Source organism: Piliocolobus tephrosceles, chromosome 10, assembly GCF_002776525.5.
Source record: "Piliocolobus tephrosceles isolate RC106 chromosome 10, ASM277652v3, whole genome shotgun sequence".
NCBI lineage: Eukaryota > Metazoa > Chordata > Mammalia > Primates > Cercopithecidae > Piliocolobus > Piliocolobus tephrosceles.
In genome coordinates, this window is record NC_045443.1 from 93,380,138 (window position 1) to 93,398,758 (window position 18,621).

An 18,621-nucleotide genomic window follows, 5' to 3' on the forward strand; every position below is an offset into this window, starting at 1 on the left:
CCTTCCCAGCACACACATATACATTGTCTTATCCATATCTGATTATTGAAGACCCCCCTCCTTTTATCTCCTCACCACTAACACCCTTTTTTCCATCTTTTCATCAACAAAGATGAACACCCCTTTCTCTCTATTTCCTTGGCATGCCTCTGTTACTGTATTTCCTCCACTCTGAGATGCCACTTATTGTAAGATGTGCTATTATTTTACTCACGGCCAGTGACGTATGACATCCCATCTATGTAAGCTAGATATCAATTTCAGAAATCTAAAAAATGTGGAAATGTGGGTGTTGGAATCAGTGAAGGACAGTGTGCCATACTTGTCCTACTGGACTGCTGTGGTGTATCTCTCTTCCTCCGTTAGGTGGCGATCTTCGCGGTGCCCACTGTCAGCTGGATGTTTTTCTGTCGTTTGTGTTCGCACTGTCTCCCCATCATGGTGCGGGGCACACACCACCTGTGTCTAGTTGACTCCATGTCTTAGCCCAGCAAAGTTCATAAGAGCAATATATAAGTGGATATGATTCTAACATTAATTGGGGTTGTGATTTTAATTAAACCTTACCCTTTTCTTTGCTGCCATTTCATTTTCTTTGAAAAGAAAGAGATCTCTGAAAAAGATCTTATAAGGTCTGTCCTCTTTGATTGAACCATCCTTTACTTTATCTGTTAAAAAGAATGAATGAATGAATGAATTCTGTCATCCTTCCTCTACTGACCAGAATAGTAAGTCTCCCACCAGCCAGTGTACAATGAATGGGATGCAGGGGTCTCTGAGAAAGTAATGTTAAAAGAAAAACTTTGGCCGAATTAAATTTGAAGGAGTTTAATTGAGTAATGAACGATTTGTGAATTGGGCAGCCCCCAGAATCACAGCAGAGTCAGAGACTCCAGGGATGCCTCATGGTTAGAACAAATGTATAGATAAAGAAAGGGAAGTGAGGTACAGAAATCTCAGGTGAGGTACAGAAACAGCTGGATTGGTTACAGCTCAGCATCTGCCTTATTTGAACACAGTTTGAACACTCAGTAGTGTATCAGTGGTTGAAGTACGGCTGCTGGGATTAGGCCAAGACTCAGCTATTTTTACAGGGCATACTTTTAAGTTAGGGTTTCAATTTTGTCTGCCTATTAAGTTAGGTAGCAGTTCATTCACAAGGACTCAAATAGAGAAGTATGGAGTCTTTCTCAGGCCATATTTAGTTTGCTTTAACAGTAGAATGCAGACAGCCTTGCCTCCACATCTCCTGGGTAGGAGCCACAGCGTCTCTGTCTGTTTCCCACAGCGCTGGCATATCTCTCACTGCTTCATGAGGAATGAGTTGATAAAAATAAGGAGGTCTTTACCAAAATAATAGGATAAAATTTTGAGATATTAATATGTTTCTTCTCACCACTATACATATACCACCATTACCCTTACACCACCATTTCAACAGCAACAGATAAAGCCACTACCCTTAAGGAGAGCCTCTGCCCAGATTAGAGAGTCTTAAAAAAAGGAAGTCAAAGATAATAAAAAGTGCTGGAGAGCATGTGGAGAAATTGGACCCAAATACAGTCTTAGAAGGAATGTTTAAGTGGGGCAGTCACTTTGGAAAACAATCTGGCAGTTCCTTAAAGAGTTGAACATAGAATTGCCACATGACCTAGAAATTCTACTGCTAGGATATGCCAAAGAGAAATGAAAGCATAGGTGCTCAGAAAAACTTGTACATGAATATTTAGAGCAGTATTATTTATAATAGTCAAAAAATAGAGACAACCTAGACATCTGCTATGGTTTGGCTGTGTCCCCACCCAAATCTCATCTTGAATTGTAGCTCTTATAATTCCCAGTGTCGTGGGAGGGACCCAGTGGGAAATAATTGAATCATGGTGAGGAGTTCTTTCTTGTGCTGCTGTCATGATAGTGAATAAGTCTCATGAAATCTGATGGTTTTATAAAGGGGAGTTCTCCTGCACACACTCTCTTGCCTGCCAACGTGTAAGATGTGACTTTCCTCCTCTTTCACTTTCCACCACAATTGTGAGGCCTTCCCAGCCATGTGGAACTGTGAATTCATTAAATCTCTTTCATTTATAAATTAGCCAGCCTGGGTATGTCTTTATTAGCAGCATGAAAACAGATTAATACAATATCCATCAACTGATGAATGATAAACAAAATGCAGTATTTCCATACAAGGAACTCTTATTTGCCCAGAGAAAGGAATGAAATACAATATATGCTACAACATGGATGAACCTTGGAAACATGTTGAGTAAAAGAAGCCAGTAACAAAGGACCACACATTATATGATTCCATTTATATAAAATATCCAGAATAGGCATATTCATGGAGATAGAAAGTAGATGAGTGGTTGCTTGGGGCTGGAGGGTGAAAATATTCTAAAATTGGCTGTAGTGATGGTTGCACATATGTGTGCATACACTAAAAACCATGGACTCGTACACTTAATAAAAAATGAAGGCTGGCCATTAAAAAAGTAAAAGAAAAGTCAGCTGAATTTCTGCATGGACTTCCTGTTTTTATTTATAACATTTGATATGACAAAACAAATCTTTCTCTCTCTTTATTTCTTTACTTCTTACTTTCTAATTCTTGGGATGTGGCAGGATGGAAATCTTGGCGTTCAAAATCAATAATGAAGGTCAAGTGTATTTGTCTATTTTCACACTGCTATAAAGAACTTCCCTGAGACTGCGTAGTTTACAAAGGAAAGAAGTTTAACTGACTCACAGTTCTGCATAGCTGAGAAGACCTCAGGAAATTTACAATCCTGGTAGAAGGCTAAGGGCGAGCAAGCACCTTCTTCACAAGGTGGCAGGAGAGAGAAGCATGAAGGAGGAACTTCCAAACACATATAAAACCATCAGATCTTGTGAGAACTCACTATCACAAGAGCATGGGGCAAAATGCCTTTGTGATCCAATCACCTCCCTCCCTCAACACATGGAGATTACAGGTCCCTCCTTTGACATGTGGGGATTATAATTTGAGATGAGATTTGGGTAGGGACACAGAGCCAAACCATATGACCAAGAATACTGGGAGCCTGGAGTTGACACCTTAAATCAGAGATAGGAAGAGGATTCCTGAGGACACATTCCCCAACCCATATCCCATATCCCTTGTCCACCTCAACCTCACAAAAAGACTCCATATCCTCCCAGCAAGCAGAGGGCCTGTGAAGAAACTCAATGATTCTCACCCCAAATCACTAGAATCACTTTGGCTCCACACAACTCCAGAGATTCTGACTTAATTGGTCAAGGAAACATCAGCACTGGAATATTTTGAGAGTCCCCCAGGTGGCTGTAATGTATATCCAGGGCTAAGAGCTAGTGGACCAAAGTTTAAGGAATTAATGGACTGAAGCTTAAAGTCTACCTGAGAAGCAGCCATTTGCTCAAGGATTTAGCATAGAAAGTGGGAGTGGCTGGGATTATAGAAACTCCAGACACATTTTTCTGTAAGTCATGGGTTAGAGGGAAAGAAAATTGCAGAGTGGAAGTCTTGGATTCAACACAGAGTACTCTGATCATCTCCTATTCACCCTGATGGTGATGGAGGGATCCCCCATCCTAAATACTATGAGATGGCTGAACACATGATACCCAACACTGGACAGATGGGACTGAGAGTAATTTATAAGTCATATATACTCATAGTCTGGGGGATGAGAATGCTGCCTGCAATGCAGGGCCACATGGGAATTGCACTCAAGAGCACAGTGAATCACCAGTGGTGGGAGGCAACTTTGTAGTAACAAAAGGCTGAGGTGTCCCCTAGTCCCCACAGGAGGATATGATTGACTTGTTTGAATAATTTCATGGCTGACAGTGCAGTGAAACCCATTAGGTTGGAGACCAGGTGGAATGCAGCTGGTCCAGTTGATAGAGGAACTAGCCAGGCAGGGAGACTTTCCTGGTAGGTGGAGGTCATATTTGGCAACAGCAGGAGGATTTATGGTTAGGCTTTTGGGGCCCTGTGAGGCTGAAATATGTCAAGGCAGCACATAAAATTTTAGGCCTTAAAAACATGAAGTAGAAACAGCTGAAGGTGGGTCCAGGCAGCTGGACTCTGGGATAGCAGAAGTGTGGATGCTCAAAGCCAGCAGGCTGGAGACCAGGAGGGAGCAACAGAGATTGAGGACCCCAAAGGATGTGGGGCTGGGTGCCTGTAATGGTTAATCATGTGTGTCAACTTGACTGGGCCATGGGTGCCCAGATTAAACCTTATTTCTGGGTGTGTCTGTGAGGGTATTTCCAGGTGAGATTAGCATTTGAACTGGTGGGCTCAGGTAAGTAGACTGCCCTCATCCATGTGGGTGGGTCTCATGCAATCTCTTGATGGTCTGAGTAGAAAAGCCTGAGGAATTAAGAAGTCACCTCTTCTTTTCTGCCTCACTGCTTGAACTGGGACATCTCATCTCATCTTCTCCTATGCTAAGACTGGAACTCACACCATCAGCTCCCCTGCTTCTCAGGCTTTCTGAGTCTGACGGAATTATGTCACCAGCTCTCCTGGGTCTCCAGCTTATAGATGGCAAATCATGGGACCTCTCAGCCTCCATAATTATATGAGCCAATTACTCATAGCAAATCTCCTTCCTATTGATTCTGTTTTTCTGGAGAGCTCTGGCTAATATAGTGGTGTTTCCCGAGTCTGTGGACCTATGCCTTATATACCATCACTCCCAGGCCAGGGCTGGGCCCCAGACATCCCAATATGGAGCCACCATTGTCCTCCAGGGGATAAGTTATTGGTAGGCTGGACACCTCTTCCCCAATCAGCCGTCTCTTCTTCCAAGAGAAACTCTACAAACTTAGATTCTGCCCTATCCCAAGTGTCTTAAAATCTTTAAAGCCTGAGTTAAAATCTCTACTGACCAAGTTTAAGTGTCTTGGAATTGACAAGATGATATTTTTGTCCCTCCAAGTTCAAAGCTGAGTTTATTTCAGTTACAGAGAAATAGAAGAAAATTAAATTTCTGAACACCAAGTGTATTAGTTTCCTCTTGTCTCCATAATAAGATATCACAAAATCAGTAGTTTAGAACGACAGAAATGTATTCTCTCCATTCTGGAGGTCAGATATATGAAATCAAGATGTTGGCAGAGCCATGTTCTCTCAGTGAAGCCTCTAGGGGAGGATCCTTCCACACTTCTAGCTTCTGATGGCTCTAGACATTCATAGGCTGGATAACTCCAACCTCTGCCTCCAACTTCACATGGCCTTCCCCTTTTCTTTCTTTTCTAAGGACACTTATCATTGAATTTAGGGCCCACCCTAAATTCAGGAGGATCTCATCTTGAGATCCTTATCTTAATTACATTTGCAAAGATCCTTTTCCCAAATAAGGCCACATTCCCAGTTTCCAGAGGTTAGAATAGGAAGGCCAACCATTTATGGAGGGCCGCCATTCAACCCGCTACACCAGATTTCCTATATTATAAACTCACTACATGAACTAGCCCCTAGGTAACCCTTCTCCCTGTATTTCTTTCCTAGTCACATAAGACTAGGGCTGCTGTAGCAGATTACCACAAACAGGGTGGCTTAAAACAACAGAAATTTAGTCTCTCACAGTTCTGGAGGCCACAAGTTCAAAATCAAGGTGTCAGCAGCTTTGGTTCCTTCTGGAGGCTCTGAGGGGAAATCTGTTCCATGACTTTCACCTAACTTCTGGTAATGAAATTCCTGGGATTCCTTGGATTGTAGATCCATCACTCCAATCTCTTCCTCCATTCTTCACATGACCTTCCCCTCTGAGTGTCTGTATCTCAAATCTTCCTTTCTGTTCTCTTATAAGGACACTAGTAATTGGATTTAGCACTTGTCCTAAATCCAAGAAGATCTCATCTTGAGATCCTTACTTTAATTACTTTTGCAGAGATCCCCCTTTCCAAACAATGTCACATTTTCAGGCTCTTGGTGGAAATATCTTTTGGGGTCTGCATTCAACCCCTTACAGCACCCCATACCTGCAATGTACATCAAATTCCACCATTAATCATAGTCTTCTGCCTCAACAAAGAGTCTCATTCTACCAGCTCTTGAGCAAACTGGACACTAGGCTCAACCTCTCTCCAATACTCCATTTTAGCAATAAGCGATCTGCTTAGTTCTACAAATCAAATTCTAGTAGCTGAATCCTGGCTACTCTAAACTCTAAACTCTAATCCTCTCCCTTTTGTTACTATTATGTTCTTCTCTAAGTTGCCTTGCAAATCCCTGCCATTACTAATTAACAACCTTGGGAGAAGCCTTTCTGTTCTCTGCCTCACTGTATTAGTTTCCTATTGCAGCTGTAACAAGTTACCACAAACCTAGTGGTTTAAAACAATGCAAATTTATTTTCTTATACTTCTGGAGGCCAGAAGTCTGAAATGAATCCTTTGAGCATAACATCAGGATGTTGATAGGGCTGTGTTACTTCTGATGGTTCCAGGTGAGAATCATTTCCTTTCTTTTTCCAGCTGTTAGTGGCTGCCTGCGTCCCTTCATTTGTGGTCTCTTCCTCCATCTTCAAAGTGCATCACTTTAGTCTCTACTTCCATTGTCACATCACCTTCTCTGTCTTTGATGCTCCTTTTATAAGGACTCTTGGATTATATTAGGCCCATTGGCTAATCCAGGATAACCTTCCCATATCAAGGTAATTAACTTATACACATTTGCAAAGTCCCTTTTGCCCTGTAACATAATGTATTCACAGGGTTCAGGGATTAGAATGTGGAAACATTTGGGGGGGCATTATTCTGTCTACCACACTCACACAGTCTCACTCCTTTCTTAGCCTTGCTCCTTACTGACACTGTATTTGTCTTGTCCTAATTCTTCTATTTATTCATTAATTCATTCATCCACTCTTTCATTCATTCAATCTCTTCCTCCATTCTTCACATGACCTTCCCCTCTGAGTGTCTGTATCTCAAATCTTCCTTTCATCCACTCTTTCATTCATTCAACAAATGCCTATGAAGCCTCAACTATGTGCCAGGTACTGTTTTAGGCACTGATGTTGCACTGGCAAACAAAACAAGGATGGCTGCTCTTGAGGATCTTATACTGAGGTGAAGTGGGGGGTTTGGAAATAGAAAATATAAGCATTAATATAATAAAGTAACTTTTATAATATGTTTTACAGTAATAAAGTTCTGTGGGAAAAATAAAACAGAATATAGGAGGGCTGGGCTGAGCAACTTTAAGTAGAATGGTCAGAATGGGTCTCACTGATCAAGTGGTATTTAAAGGAGTTGAGAGAATCAGTCAAGTGGATATCTGAGGAAGAGAGGGACTGGCTGTGGCAACGGCCAATGCAAAGGTCCTGAGGCAGGATCATCTCTTGCGTGTGTTCAAGAAAGGCTAGTGTAGCTGGAGTGAAATAAACGGGGTCAGGAGGACTGTAGTAGCAAGGATAATTACTTAGTATCCTGTAGGCAGTCTTGAAGACTTTGGCAATGACCCTCAGTAAACTAGAGAAGCATTGGAGGGCTTTGAACAGAGAAGGAATGTGGTCTGACCTACTTAATACTTTGTAGTTGGATAAGAAGAGACTTGGAGTGGGGGAGTCAAGGGTTGAGATCAGACTAGTTCAGGTAAGAGAAAACGGGCTGAGACCAGCACGGCAGGAGTTAAATGATGAAAAGTGGTTGGGTTCTGAGAACATTCTGAAGGGAGAGCAAACAGAATTCCCTAATGGATTGCATATGGGGTGTTTTCCCTCAAGCACCCATTTTTCCTTCCTTCTTTCCCTGCTTTCTTCCTTCCATTTGTTTCTTCATCTTTTTGTGTTGTTTCAGGACTTGATTTTATTTTTTTTAAATCATATTTGGAGTACCTACCAATATTAAATATCTTTTTAGAAATCATGGCTTTCACTGTCTCCAATCATACTGATGTATTCATATTTGAACCCTGAGCAGCTAGGTTAGTATATAAAAGGCACTGAAAAACTGCAGAATTGATTTAACTGCATAACATAATCTTAAAATACATTAAAGTAGATCTAAATTAATAGAGAGATAAGTCATGTTTGTAGATAGAAAGACATGATTTCATTAAAATGCCAATTCTCCACAAATGATCAATGGATTCCCAGTAATATAAGTACATAGTCCCACAGGAGTTTGTCTAAACTTCATAAGTAAATTCTAAAACTAGTAAGGAAAATCAAGAGACAAGAATAGTGAGAACCCTTCCCAAGAGGAACAGGAGGGGGAGATTGCTCTGCTGTGTATCATTACGGAGCTACAGCCAAGGGAAAGGCAAATTAACTAATGGACTAGAATGGAAATCTCAGGAACATATCCACATATAGGGAAAGGAGAGAGTGTTCCAAAAATGAGCTGAGTAAGATGGTTATTCTCATGGAATAAAAGAGGAAATTGGATCTTTACCTCACACTCCATACAAAAATTAACTACAGATGAAATAAGCATAAAATTCTCCCCCACAAATCTTTAAAATAAATAGTAGAACCTACAGGTTATATCATTTAGGCCTTTGCTAGGGAAGGATTTCTTAAAAACATACAAAGTAGTAATTATACAAGAAAATACTGATAAATTTGGCTATATTAAGATTAAAGACTTTGTTCATCAAAAGACACCATAAACAAAGTGAAAGATCAGTTAAAACTGGGAGAAAATATTTGCACTCCATACAGATGACATAATTGGGATATTCCATATCTACAAAACTACAAATCAATATAAAGAGCACTAACAACCTAAAGACAAATAGAAAAAAGACTGTATTAAATAGGCATTTAACAGAAGAAGAAACACTTATGGTCAATAAACATATGAAGAGTTGTTCAACTTCATTAGTTATCAGAAATGCAAATAAAGACCATAATGAGATCCAAATTTCACCCATTTGATTGGCAAAGCATTAAAAAATTTGACAATACCAAGTGTTTGGAGAGGATATAATTCCATAGGATCTCTTTACACATCTTGTAGAGATGTGATTGGCACAACTACTTTGGAAAACACTTTGACATTATTATCTGAAGTTGGATATCCAGCTAACATCAGACTCAGCAATTCTATTCCTAGGTATACATGCAAGAGAAACTTTCTTGTATACCAGGAGATGTGAACAAGAATGTTTATTAGCAGCACCATTTAATAGCAATAAGCTGTAAACAACCCAAATACCCAAAGAAGCGTCAACTGTAAACTATAGTACATTTGCATTTTGTTATATTGTACAACAGTGAAAATGAATGATCTAAAACATACAACTGTATGAATGAATCTTAAAATATAATGCTGGCTGGGCATGGTGGTTCACTCCTGTAATCCCAGTAGTTTGGGACGCCGAAGTGGATCGCTTGAGCCCAGGAATTCAAGACCAGCCTGGGCAACAGCAACATGGCAAGACCTTGTCTATAAAAACAATTGTTTTTTAAAAATTGAAATAAATATGTATGTATGTATATATATATAATGTTAACTGAAAAATTCTAAAATATGATAGTCAACAAGATATCCTTTTTTAAAAGTTAAAACTGAAATGAAAATTATGCTCTTTAAGACTACATATATACAGTATAAAACTATACATACAAATACAAAAGTAAAGAAATAATCTAAACAGACTTCAACATGGTGCCTGGCTTAGGGGATGAAAGCCAAGGGATAGGGTAAGTTGTTATCATCAGGATGTAATTTCTTGTGAAGATCCTTGTCTGTGAGTTCTGATGGGTTCAAAGATTCATATTATGTTATTAATACATAATTGTATTAATCTTAAAAGAAGGCTATGGGTCTTAGGGTACTGGTACCAAATACGTCAAAACTCATGCTGCTTGTCGTGTTGTGAGTAATAAAGTCCTTTGTCTCTGACCCAAGGGTTTTGTATCTGTTGTCAGCATCCAGGAAACTGTAGCAAGCTAACTTACTAATTTGCAAGTAGAGGAAAATCTTAGCCCTGTGACAGTTCTTGACAAAGGAATATAAATCCTTTAATGAAAAAAGGCATCATCCAATCCATACTATTCTAATATCTGCATCTTGTTTTTTCAGTGAGCAATATAGCGAGGAGATCCTTTTATATCAGCAAATATATATTCACGTCATCAAAAATAAATAAATAACTAGGCTGGGTGTGGTGGCTCACACCTATAGTCCCAGTAATTTGGGAGACCGAGGCGGGCGGATCACCTGAGGTCAGGAGTTGGCGACTAGCCTGGCCAGCATGGGGAAACCCCATCCCTACTAAAAATACAAAAATTAGCCAGGCATGGTGGGCACCTGTAATCCCAGCTACTCGGGACGCTGAGGCACCAGAGTTGCTTGAACCCAGGAGGCGGAGGTTGCAGTGAACCGAGATGGTGCCACTGCACTCCAGCTTGGGTGACAGAGAAGCTCTCTGTCTAGTATCCCATTATTCCATTCCCTGGATGTATTACAGTTTATATAACCAACGCTTTCCAATGGATATTATGATTGATTCCAGTCGTTTGCTATTGTAAACAATGCTCCAATAAATATTCCTGTACACCCATTTTTAATCACTTGTGCATACATATCTGTAGAATAAATTCCCAACATGGCTCCTTTTAAATGCTTTTTTTTAAAAAAAGTGGTAGTGGAGCAGAGACTACTAGTGAACCCCCAATATCCATTCTTCCTTCTTCTATAGGAATAGAACCCTAAATGAACACTCAGAGTAGAGGCTATGTTTCTCAGCCTCCCTTGGAGGCAGGTATAACCACGTGGCTACATTTTGGCCAAGGGGATGTCAGTGGAAGTGGCGAATGCAACTTCAGGGCATGTCCCCGCCTTCCCCTTTTCTCCTGGCTGGCAGGAATATGGATGTGATCACTGGTGTGGAAGCAGCCCTCTTGGACCAAGAACATAGCCCAGGAACAAGCCAGAAGGAGTTGGGCCCCTGATGTGAACCTCCATATGGAATGCTTGCATCCAGACTTTACCTGAGCGAGAACAAACGTTTATCATGTTTAAGCCACAGTTGTTTTATATTTTCTGTCACTTGCAGCCAAACTTTTACATTGTAAATACAAATAGTGCCAAATGTTCCTTTAAAGAGAACGCCTATAGAGTGCCTGAGTGCCTGTTACCTATTACAAACTCTTAGTGTTATCCACATGTTAAATCTTTGTCAGATTTATAAGTGAAAATTGTAATTCCTTGTATACTAATAAATCCTTATTCCTTGTATGCTTATAAATAAGCAGAAGGAGACTAGGCACGATGGCTCATGCCTGTAATCCCAGGTCTTTGGGAGGCCGAGGCGAGTGGATCACCTGAGGCCAGGAGTTTGAGACCAGCCTGGCCAACGTGGTAAAACCCTGTCTCTACTAAAAACACAAAATTAGCTGGGCGTGGTGGCGCATGCCTGTAATCCCAGCTACTTGGGAGGCTGAGGCAGGAGAATCACTTGAACCCAGGAGGCGGAGTTTGCAGTGAACTGAGATCACGCCAATGCACTCCAGCCCAGAAAACAAGAGCGAAATTCTGACTCAAAACAATTAATAAAATAAAATAAATAAAAATAAAAAATAGGCAGAAGAGTAAGATGAGAAAGGGTGGTAAAGGAAAGAAGAGGGCAGATTTTCATAAAGTTTAGTTATGTATGTCCTGGACTAAGACAAATAATTGAGTTAATTGTTTTATGTTAATGATAATTGAGTTAATTGTTTTATGTCATGAGAGACTGGGGCAATCTAGCTAAATATGACAATTTAATGCACCCTCTGATTTGAAGATTTTTTTGAATTACAAAGTAGAACAGAATCTTCTCTGCAGGTAGTTTATAAACTCATTACATTTTATATTTATTGTGTAACATTCTCCTTTTCTTATGCTCACAATCTGCTATGGAGCCTAACATTACTAGGCTCAAACAAGAATATATTGATTGATCTCTTTTTACCTCCAGAATTCAGTATTGACGATAAATTTGAGGACATTTTGTTGCCTGGCCCTGTTGAAAGAAAAAAAACACATTAAAAAAATTCTATGAATATCATATAAAAGGGCTAAATTCAACTGCCAATGACTCCTTAACAGTCCTTATAGCTTTTAAAAGCAGTGAGCACACTCATACTCTTTGACCCAGCAATTTCAATTCTAGTATCTTATGTCAAGAAAATAATCAGACAAGCAGCCAAAAAAGCATGTGCAATAATGTTTGTTCAGTGTCATTTCATAAATACAGAGTTGACCAAATAGCTATGGTACATCTATAAAATGAATTACCAATTGGCCCTTAAAATGATGCTGTAGTCACTATTTACCTCTGTCCATGGTATCGGTTGAAAAACAAAACATTTCAAAAGAGTATGGATAGTGTGGATTAAAAAATGCATGGAAAAATCTGAGAGGTGTTTGAAATGCTGTTCATCAAACATGAATCGTGATTATATGTGATTTGGTGCAGTCTCTCATTTTTACTAGGTTTGGGATTATGTGGGATTATGGTTAGGTGATTGAGGCACTCAATCTTAGCTGTAAAACTTAAGGATTGCCACAATAAACAAACAAAAGCAAAACAAAAAAACCCTGCAGTTATTATGATAAATTGTTAATGCATTTTTATAAAATTCCAAATAAATGCAGGAAAGTCTATAATGAACAAAATATCAGAAGTGTAAATACAGACAGTATCTGACCCTGTACTTGTGTGACCCTGAGAGCCAGTGCCTCACTCTATTCACCCAAATCCTGGCCTACAGAACTTGTCTCTATTTAAAATTCTGTTATTTCATTTATCATGAATTTTTTACATTAATGTATATATTTAAAATAGTGAATTAAAACATTGTTTATTTTGATTACTGAGTTTTTGCTTTCCCCTTAAATTTTGTGCCTGAAGCTGGAGCTTCACTGGCCTTACTCTAATCCTTGTTCTGATTTCTATACTTTTAGTATCATTCAAATTTCTCAATGAGCTGGTGTAACTCTTACAATGAGAAAAATAATAAAGATATATTCATTTTAGGGATAAAGGACACCCAGGAGTTTGTATTTAAAAGTGTGCCCACAACAGAAACAATGGACAACACATTCTATTTTGGGCTGCCCATTTAAATTTGTGCCTCATGAATCTCAAAGAGCCATATTTAAGAGCTAAATATGCTGGAAGCAGAGCAGCAGATGATACAGAACACAGACTCTGGAGAAGCCTGATTTTTGAATTTTGGTTTGGTATTTACTTATGTGTGAGCAAGTTCATGTATCATTCAAAAAACATTTATTGAGTAAATAATATGTGTCGGGTACTGTTCTACGTGTGAGGGGCGGGGCAATTTTTAAAAAGACAAAAAAGAAGAACAAAAACCATTGTCTTCATGGAAACTACATCTTAATTACTCAGCATCTCTGAGCCTCTGCTTCCCGTTTCATAAAGTGGACACACCTCTTAAGGCTTTCTTGAGGATTCAGTAGGCAATGGATTTAACCAAGTGGGGTGCCTGGCTTACAGACCAGCTCAGTAAGTGGGAACTATTATGTGCTAATATTTACTAATTAGCATCTGATTTTAGTTCCAGTGGTTATAGAAACAAAGATTTTTTTTAAATATGTTAAAATTTATAAAAGAGAAAAAAATGAATACAAACCTGTAACATTGATATTATACTTTTTCAAATGACCCAACATTTTTTCACAGGCATTACATTCATTCTCACAGGTGGAAAAGAAAGATTGGTAAAAATTTGGTGACAACCTGTGGTTGATGAGTATTTGGAATTTGGATAGCTAATACTAAAGATTTATAGATTTTCTTAATTTTACACTCTGTTCTCATCTCCACTCTTAAGATTCTGATCACCTCTTTCTTGTCACATTTGCACTCCTTTGATCCTTCTATCTAAATTCACTCTCCTTCCTACTCTCATTCCCTTTATCCTTAATGTCTTTCTGCAATGAGCATCTTTATCCATGGGTTCAAGGACTTTTTCAATCACAGAAAAACTGGACGCTCTGTTCCTCTAAGCCAATTGCTAAGAGCAGATGTCTGCTCTTATTCTGTCTCTTATATAGTTCATATAACATGTAAATGTAATCAGCGGTCTCTAGATGTTGTTATACTTCTATACTTCCATATGCATGAATTCCTGTATTGATGAATGAAGGGTCGGTGAACAAAAGGGAGGGAGAGGAACAGAATCAGTTATTCTTAGGAAGGGATTACAAAGTCCCCCTTCCAATCAGAAAAAATGTTAAAGTAAGTGGATGTCTTTGTTGTGCAGAATAAAAATAGCATGATGGCTAAACAAAGGCTCTGTACCAAAAGAGAGGGAAAATGTAATTGGATTGCATAGCAAATGCCTGAAAATTCACATCTTAAATACATGTTCAAATCCAACTTCCAATAGATGAAAAAGATCAAAAGCTCAGAAATATCAGGAATGTAAAATGGTGGTGTATAACTGCCAACCATCCTTTTTAGAGGTGGCATAAGCTAAATGATTAACAGCATAGACTCTCTCTGTGTCCCTTAATCCTCACACTTCTTTCGAGAGGAATGATGCAAATAGTGTCTACCTTGTGATATTGTTAGGTAAGTTACTATGTCCAACCTTTGGATGGCCTCAGTTGCATAGTAAGTGCTATGGGAGTGTAAGCACATGGAAAGGTGCACTCTGAGGGAGGAATGTGCCTGGTGTGTTTCAAGAACAGTGAGGAGACCAGTGGCCTTAAGCACAGTAAACAAAGGGGAGAGCACCAGGTGAAGCCAGAGAGACAACAAGTCCAAGATCACTAGGGCCCTGGAGGTCATTTTCTCAGTGAAATGGAACCACACAATGAATCACTCTGATGCTGAGCTGAGAAGAGACTGTAGAAAGGGAAAAGGGTCACACAGGGAGATGTATTAGATTATAGCCACTGGGGGGCAAGAGATAATGCAATCCCTTGAGATAGCAGTGGAAGTGGTGAGAGGTGGTTCGATTCTAGATGTGTTTTGACAGTAGAGCCTACAGGATTGGCTGACGGTTTGGATGTGAAGTATGAAATAAAGAACTGATTGCAGAAAGGATGGAGTTGCCATAAATGGAGACAGAGAAGGCAGTGGGGGAAGGGGCAGTTGGGAAGATCAGAGGCTCATTTTGGAACATGTGAAATTTGAGATGTGTATTAGATATCCAAAGGGTCATGGGTGTAACGTATACTGTTCTTTCAAGTGAACACCATGCTGGTTGATTTCATTAATTGTTGTATTCCTTTAATAGCTGTACAATTATATGTGGTCTCTGAGTCAGGTCCCTTGACAAGTGTCATTGCAAGGGTAGTAGGAATGGCACTAGGGAAAGGCCGCTGGCCTTTGGGGGCAGGTTGGTTTAACTCCTGCCTCTGACTTTTATTCACTCTTTCTCTGGGTCTGGAGAATTATGCTTAATGCACCATAGAATCTTCTATCAAGTATGAATAATAACACCTTCCTTACAGGCTTGCTGCAAGTTTCAAACACAGATAACATATGCAAAGTGCCTGCTCATAGCTTGTAAAGAAGTGATCCCGTATACTTTTCTCAAAGTAAATATTGTCCAGATCCTTCCTCTTTCTGGCCCACTCTGTCAACTGCCACCATTTGAAATGGAAGCATAACAACTACTTTTCATAAGAAACTCCCAATCAAATTTCTTGAAACCTGGTCATTGGAGAGGAGTCTACCAGCCATATCAGTGCAAATCTGGGGGACCTGAATCAGCTTCATGTAGATTCTTAACATTCCGACCTCCAGGGAAAGTGAGGAAAGAGGAGTGGGATTTGATAAGGCCCAGTCCTAATGTTCTAAACCAACTCTAAATAAAATGAATAATAATACTGCCTACCAGATGTTATTCGAAGCAGTTTATTTGTTTTTTGCAACAACCCCCTCTAAAACCCAATGAAAATGAATTTCTAGATGTGAGAAAAAAAGCAATGTTTATCTTCACATGCATATAAGGATTTAGACCGTTTCTCTCAGACCCAATGCCCTTCCATTTTTTTTCCCACCTCTTCTCCGCCTACCTTGGACAAATACTAGGAAAAGGGGCTGTGAACTGTGTCCTTGGATGGTGTAGAGAGATCAGAGCTAGCAATTTTTTGTTTACCTAAAAGCCAGGAGCCACTGGGTCCTTGGCCTGCTTAGACACACGCTGCCTCTTTTGACTGGATCAGAGCACAGCACAATGATGAGGAAATTACTTTCAGCTTGACCTTTAAGGCACTGCTGGCGTCAGGCTGTTTAGTATGGACTTTTCTGTTGACATTTCTGACTGCCCCTTTTGCAAAGTAAAAACAAAAGAAACAAAAACAAAAAAACCTGGAGGTCAAGAGGAAGGAAGGAAGGGTTAAAGAGTCAGCATGTATGAGTCAGATAATGTGAAAAGTACTTTATAAGAGCTGCTATCAGGATGCTGGTTATTACCAAGGAAAAATGTGTCATCCAAATCCACCTATAACCACTGAACAGTAACAAAGGAGAGAAATTCACTCATCCTTTCTGCTTTTGCAAAACTCCTGTTTGCAGGAGCTTATCAGGTAATGTTGTCTGTCTGAACTGTGAATCAGATGCACAGTTCACTCACAAACATAAATACCTATGAAAAAGAAACATAATTTCTTTTAGACTCACCCAGAACTTGCAAGCTTTAAGTACATGGTCTGTGAAGTCAGGAGAGGAACTATGCTATTGGCTGAAATCTAATCCTTAACTTAATTGGCCAGCAAGACAAATAGCAGGATTAAAATAAACTAATAATAGTAATAATACCTATTACTTGTTTAGAGCTGGGCACTGGGCTAAGTGATTTATATTTTATTTTAATTAAAACTCAAACAAGCCCATAAAGTAAAAATAGCTCTCCCTGTGATAAGGATGAGAAAACGGAGGCTTCAAGAAATTTACTGCAAATAAATTCCCCAAGGTCAAACAGCTCCTAGGAAACAAAACTGAGACTAAGACAAGTTTATTGAACCCTTTCTATTTTTCTATAGTTTTAACCCATCCTTTATACCTATAATTGCATAGTTCTGCAAATATGCCTAAAATTGCAAAATGTAACTGATTAAAGTCTTCAGCAGAAATTTTATAACATAAAATTTTAATATTTCTCTGTGAATTAGTGACTTTATGTGTTTCTATTCCCCACTATTTCTACTTCTCTTTTGAAAGACATAGAAATACTTATGTATAAACTTTTTAAAAGCTATGCACACACACACACACACACAACCTGTTTGTGGTTGTATTTATGAGCTGTGAATAATCTTCTGATGCCCCCTCCCCTACCCACCGTTAGGGTCTCTTTCACTCACATTGTCTGTATATTTTCCAATTTTTATCTTTCCTCTCTATTTCCTAACTAATCTCTCTTTTATAGGCCATAATATGAAGCTAAATTATATTCTTATTTATTGTGGTCATCTAAAGGAGTTTTTGCTTTCTGTTCTAGGTGTTTTTAATGACACGAAATTAATTTTTATATTTTGTGGTTTTACAGGCTTAGTCTGCTTTTATAGTATATTATTTGTGCCCACATCTATCATTTTTATGGTAAAGTCTTTGTTGGGCAGGAAAAGCGCCTTTCCTGTCTTTGTATGTTCCACAAGACTTAACACAGAGCTTGTAATAAACGTGTATAAACGAAATTAAGTAATTAAGGACTCAAAACAAAAGCCTGTGCCTGGCAGTGTTTCCATAGCAATTGGTAGTAGGAAGCGACGAGGCTGAGAATCACAGACCACCTTCCATAAACTTGATTCTGTCTCCAGTTTTGGTCGCAAGTTGCTTGTAGACCACACCAGACATTGCTGAGGAGTGGGAGGGGGCATGCGGAGGGGCGGACACTGAACTGAAACCTGTTTTACCTCAACGAGTTTGCGTTTGGATCCAGGAGCCTTTCCAACCTATTCTTCGGAAAGGCGTTGTGGGAAAGTGGGCGGAGGTGCCAATCGATCTTCCGGTCTCGGCTCTATCCTCCCCCAGCCCGGTTCCGCGTTATCTCAGGGACCGTCTGGTAGCGGATCCCGGAACGGAGCTGGCCAACGGATAAGTGCGCGGCACCCGCCACTCGCGCGGACCCAGGAGCACCTCCCCTACCGCATCTTCCTCCTCCCCACCCCCAGGTTCTCTTGGCTCGCGGCCCTCTGAGTCCCCGGCTCCCGCCTCAGAACCTGTGGGCAGATGTTTCCTCCACGCAGTACCCTCCCGGGACTCTGCCTCCAGGCTCGCGTCCCAGCACCCTAGGCAGAGGTTTCCCCCACTCTGTCCTCTCCCGGGATTCTACCTCCAAGCTCCGGTCCCTGCCCCTGGGCACAGCTTTCCCCTAGTCTGCCCTCTCCCGGAGCGCTATCTCCAGGCTCCCACCCCAACCCCCTGGGCAGAGGTTTCCCCTATTGTCCCCCTTCCGGGGCTGTACCCCAGGTTCCCGTCCCTCGCTCCCGAACACTCCGGGCGCCCTCACCCCACCACCCCTTGACCAGCTTCCACATAACCACGTGATCGACACAGCTCACTTTGATCTCTGGGGGTGACCAAACTTCAGTTTCCTTATCTGAAAAGTAGGGACACTAGTCTCCATCTCGTTTACTCAGGACAGGACAAGACGACCAAAAAGAGAGGATTCCTCATCAGTTTTACTT

The 18,621-nt window shown here is 40.2% G+C and overlaps 1 protein-coding gene across 1 annotated transcript in view; it reads right to left on the bottom strand.

Moving 5' to 3' along the window:
- CCDC38 (coiled-coil domain containing 38) overlaps positions 1-18,072 on the bottom strand; it is a 65,330-nt gene extending 47,258 nt beyond the window's left edge. The window contains exons 1-3 of the mRNA XM_023230647.2: positions 17,848-18,072; positions 11,921-11,971; positions 568-668 (exon numbers count right to left, since the gene is read on the bottom strand). Of these exons, the coding sequence (XP_023086415.2) occupies positions 568-668; positions 11,921-11,957 (138 nt within the window). The 5' untranslated portion in view covers positions 11,958-11,971; positions 17,848-18,072. The remainder of the gene's footprint in view (positions 1-567; positions 669-11,920; positions 11,972-17,847) is intronic.
- Between the last annotated feature and the right edge of the window lie 549 nt (positions 18,073-18,621).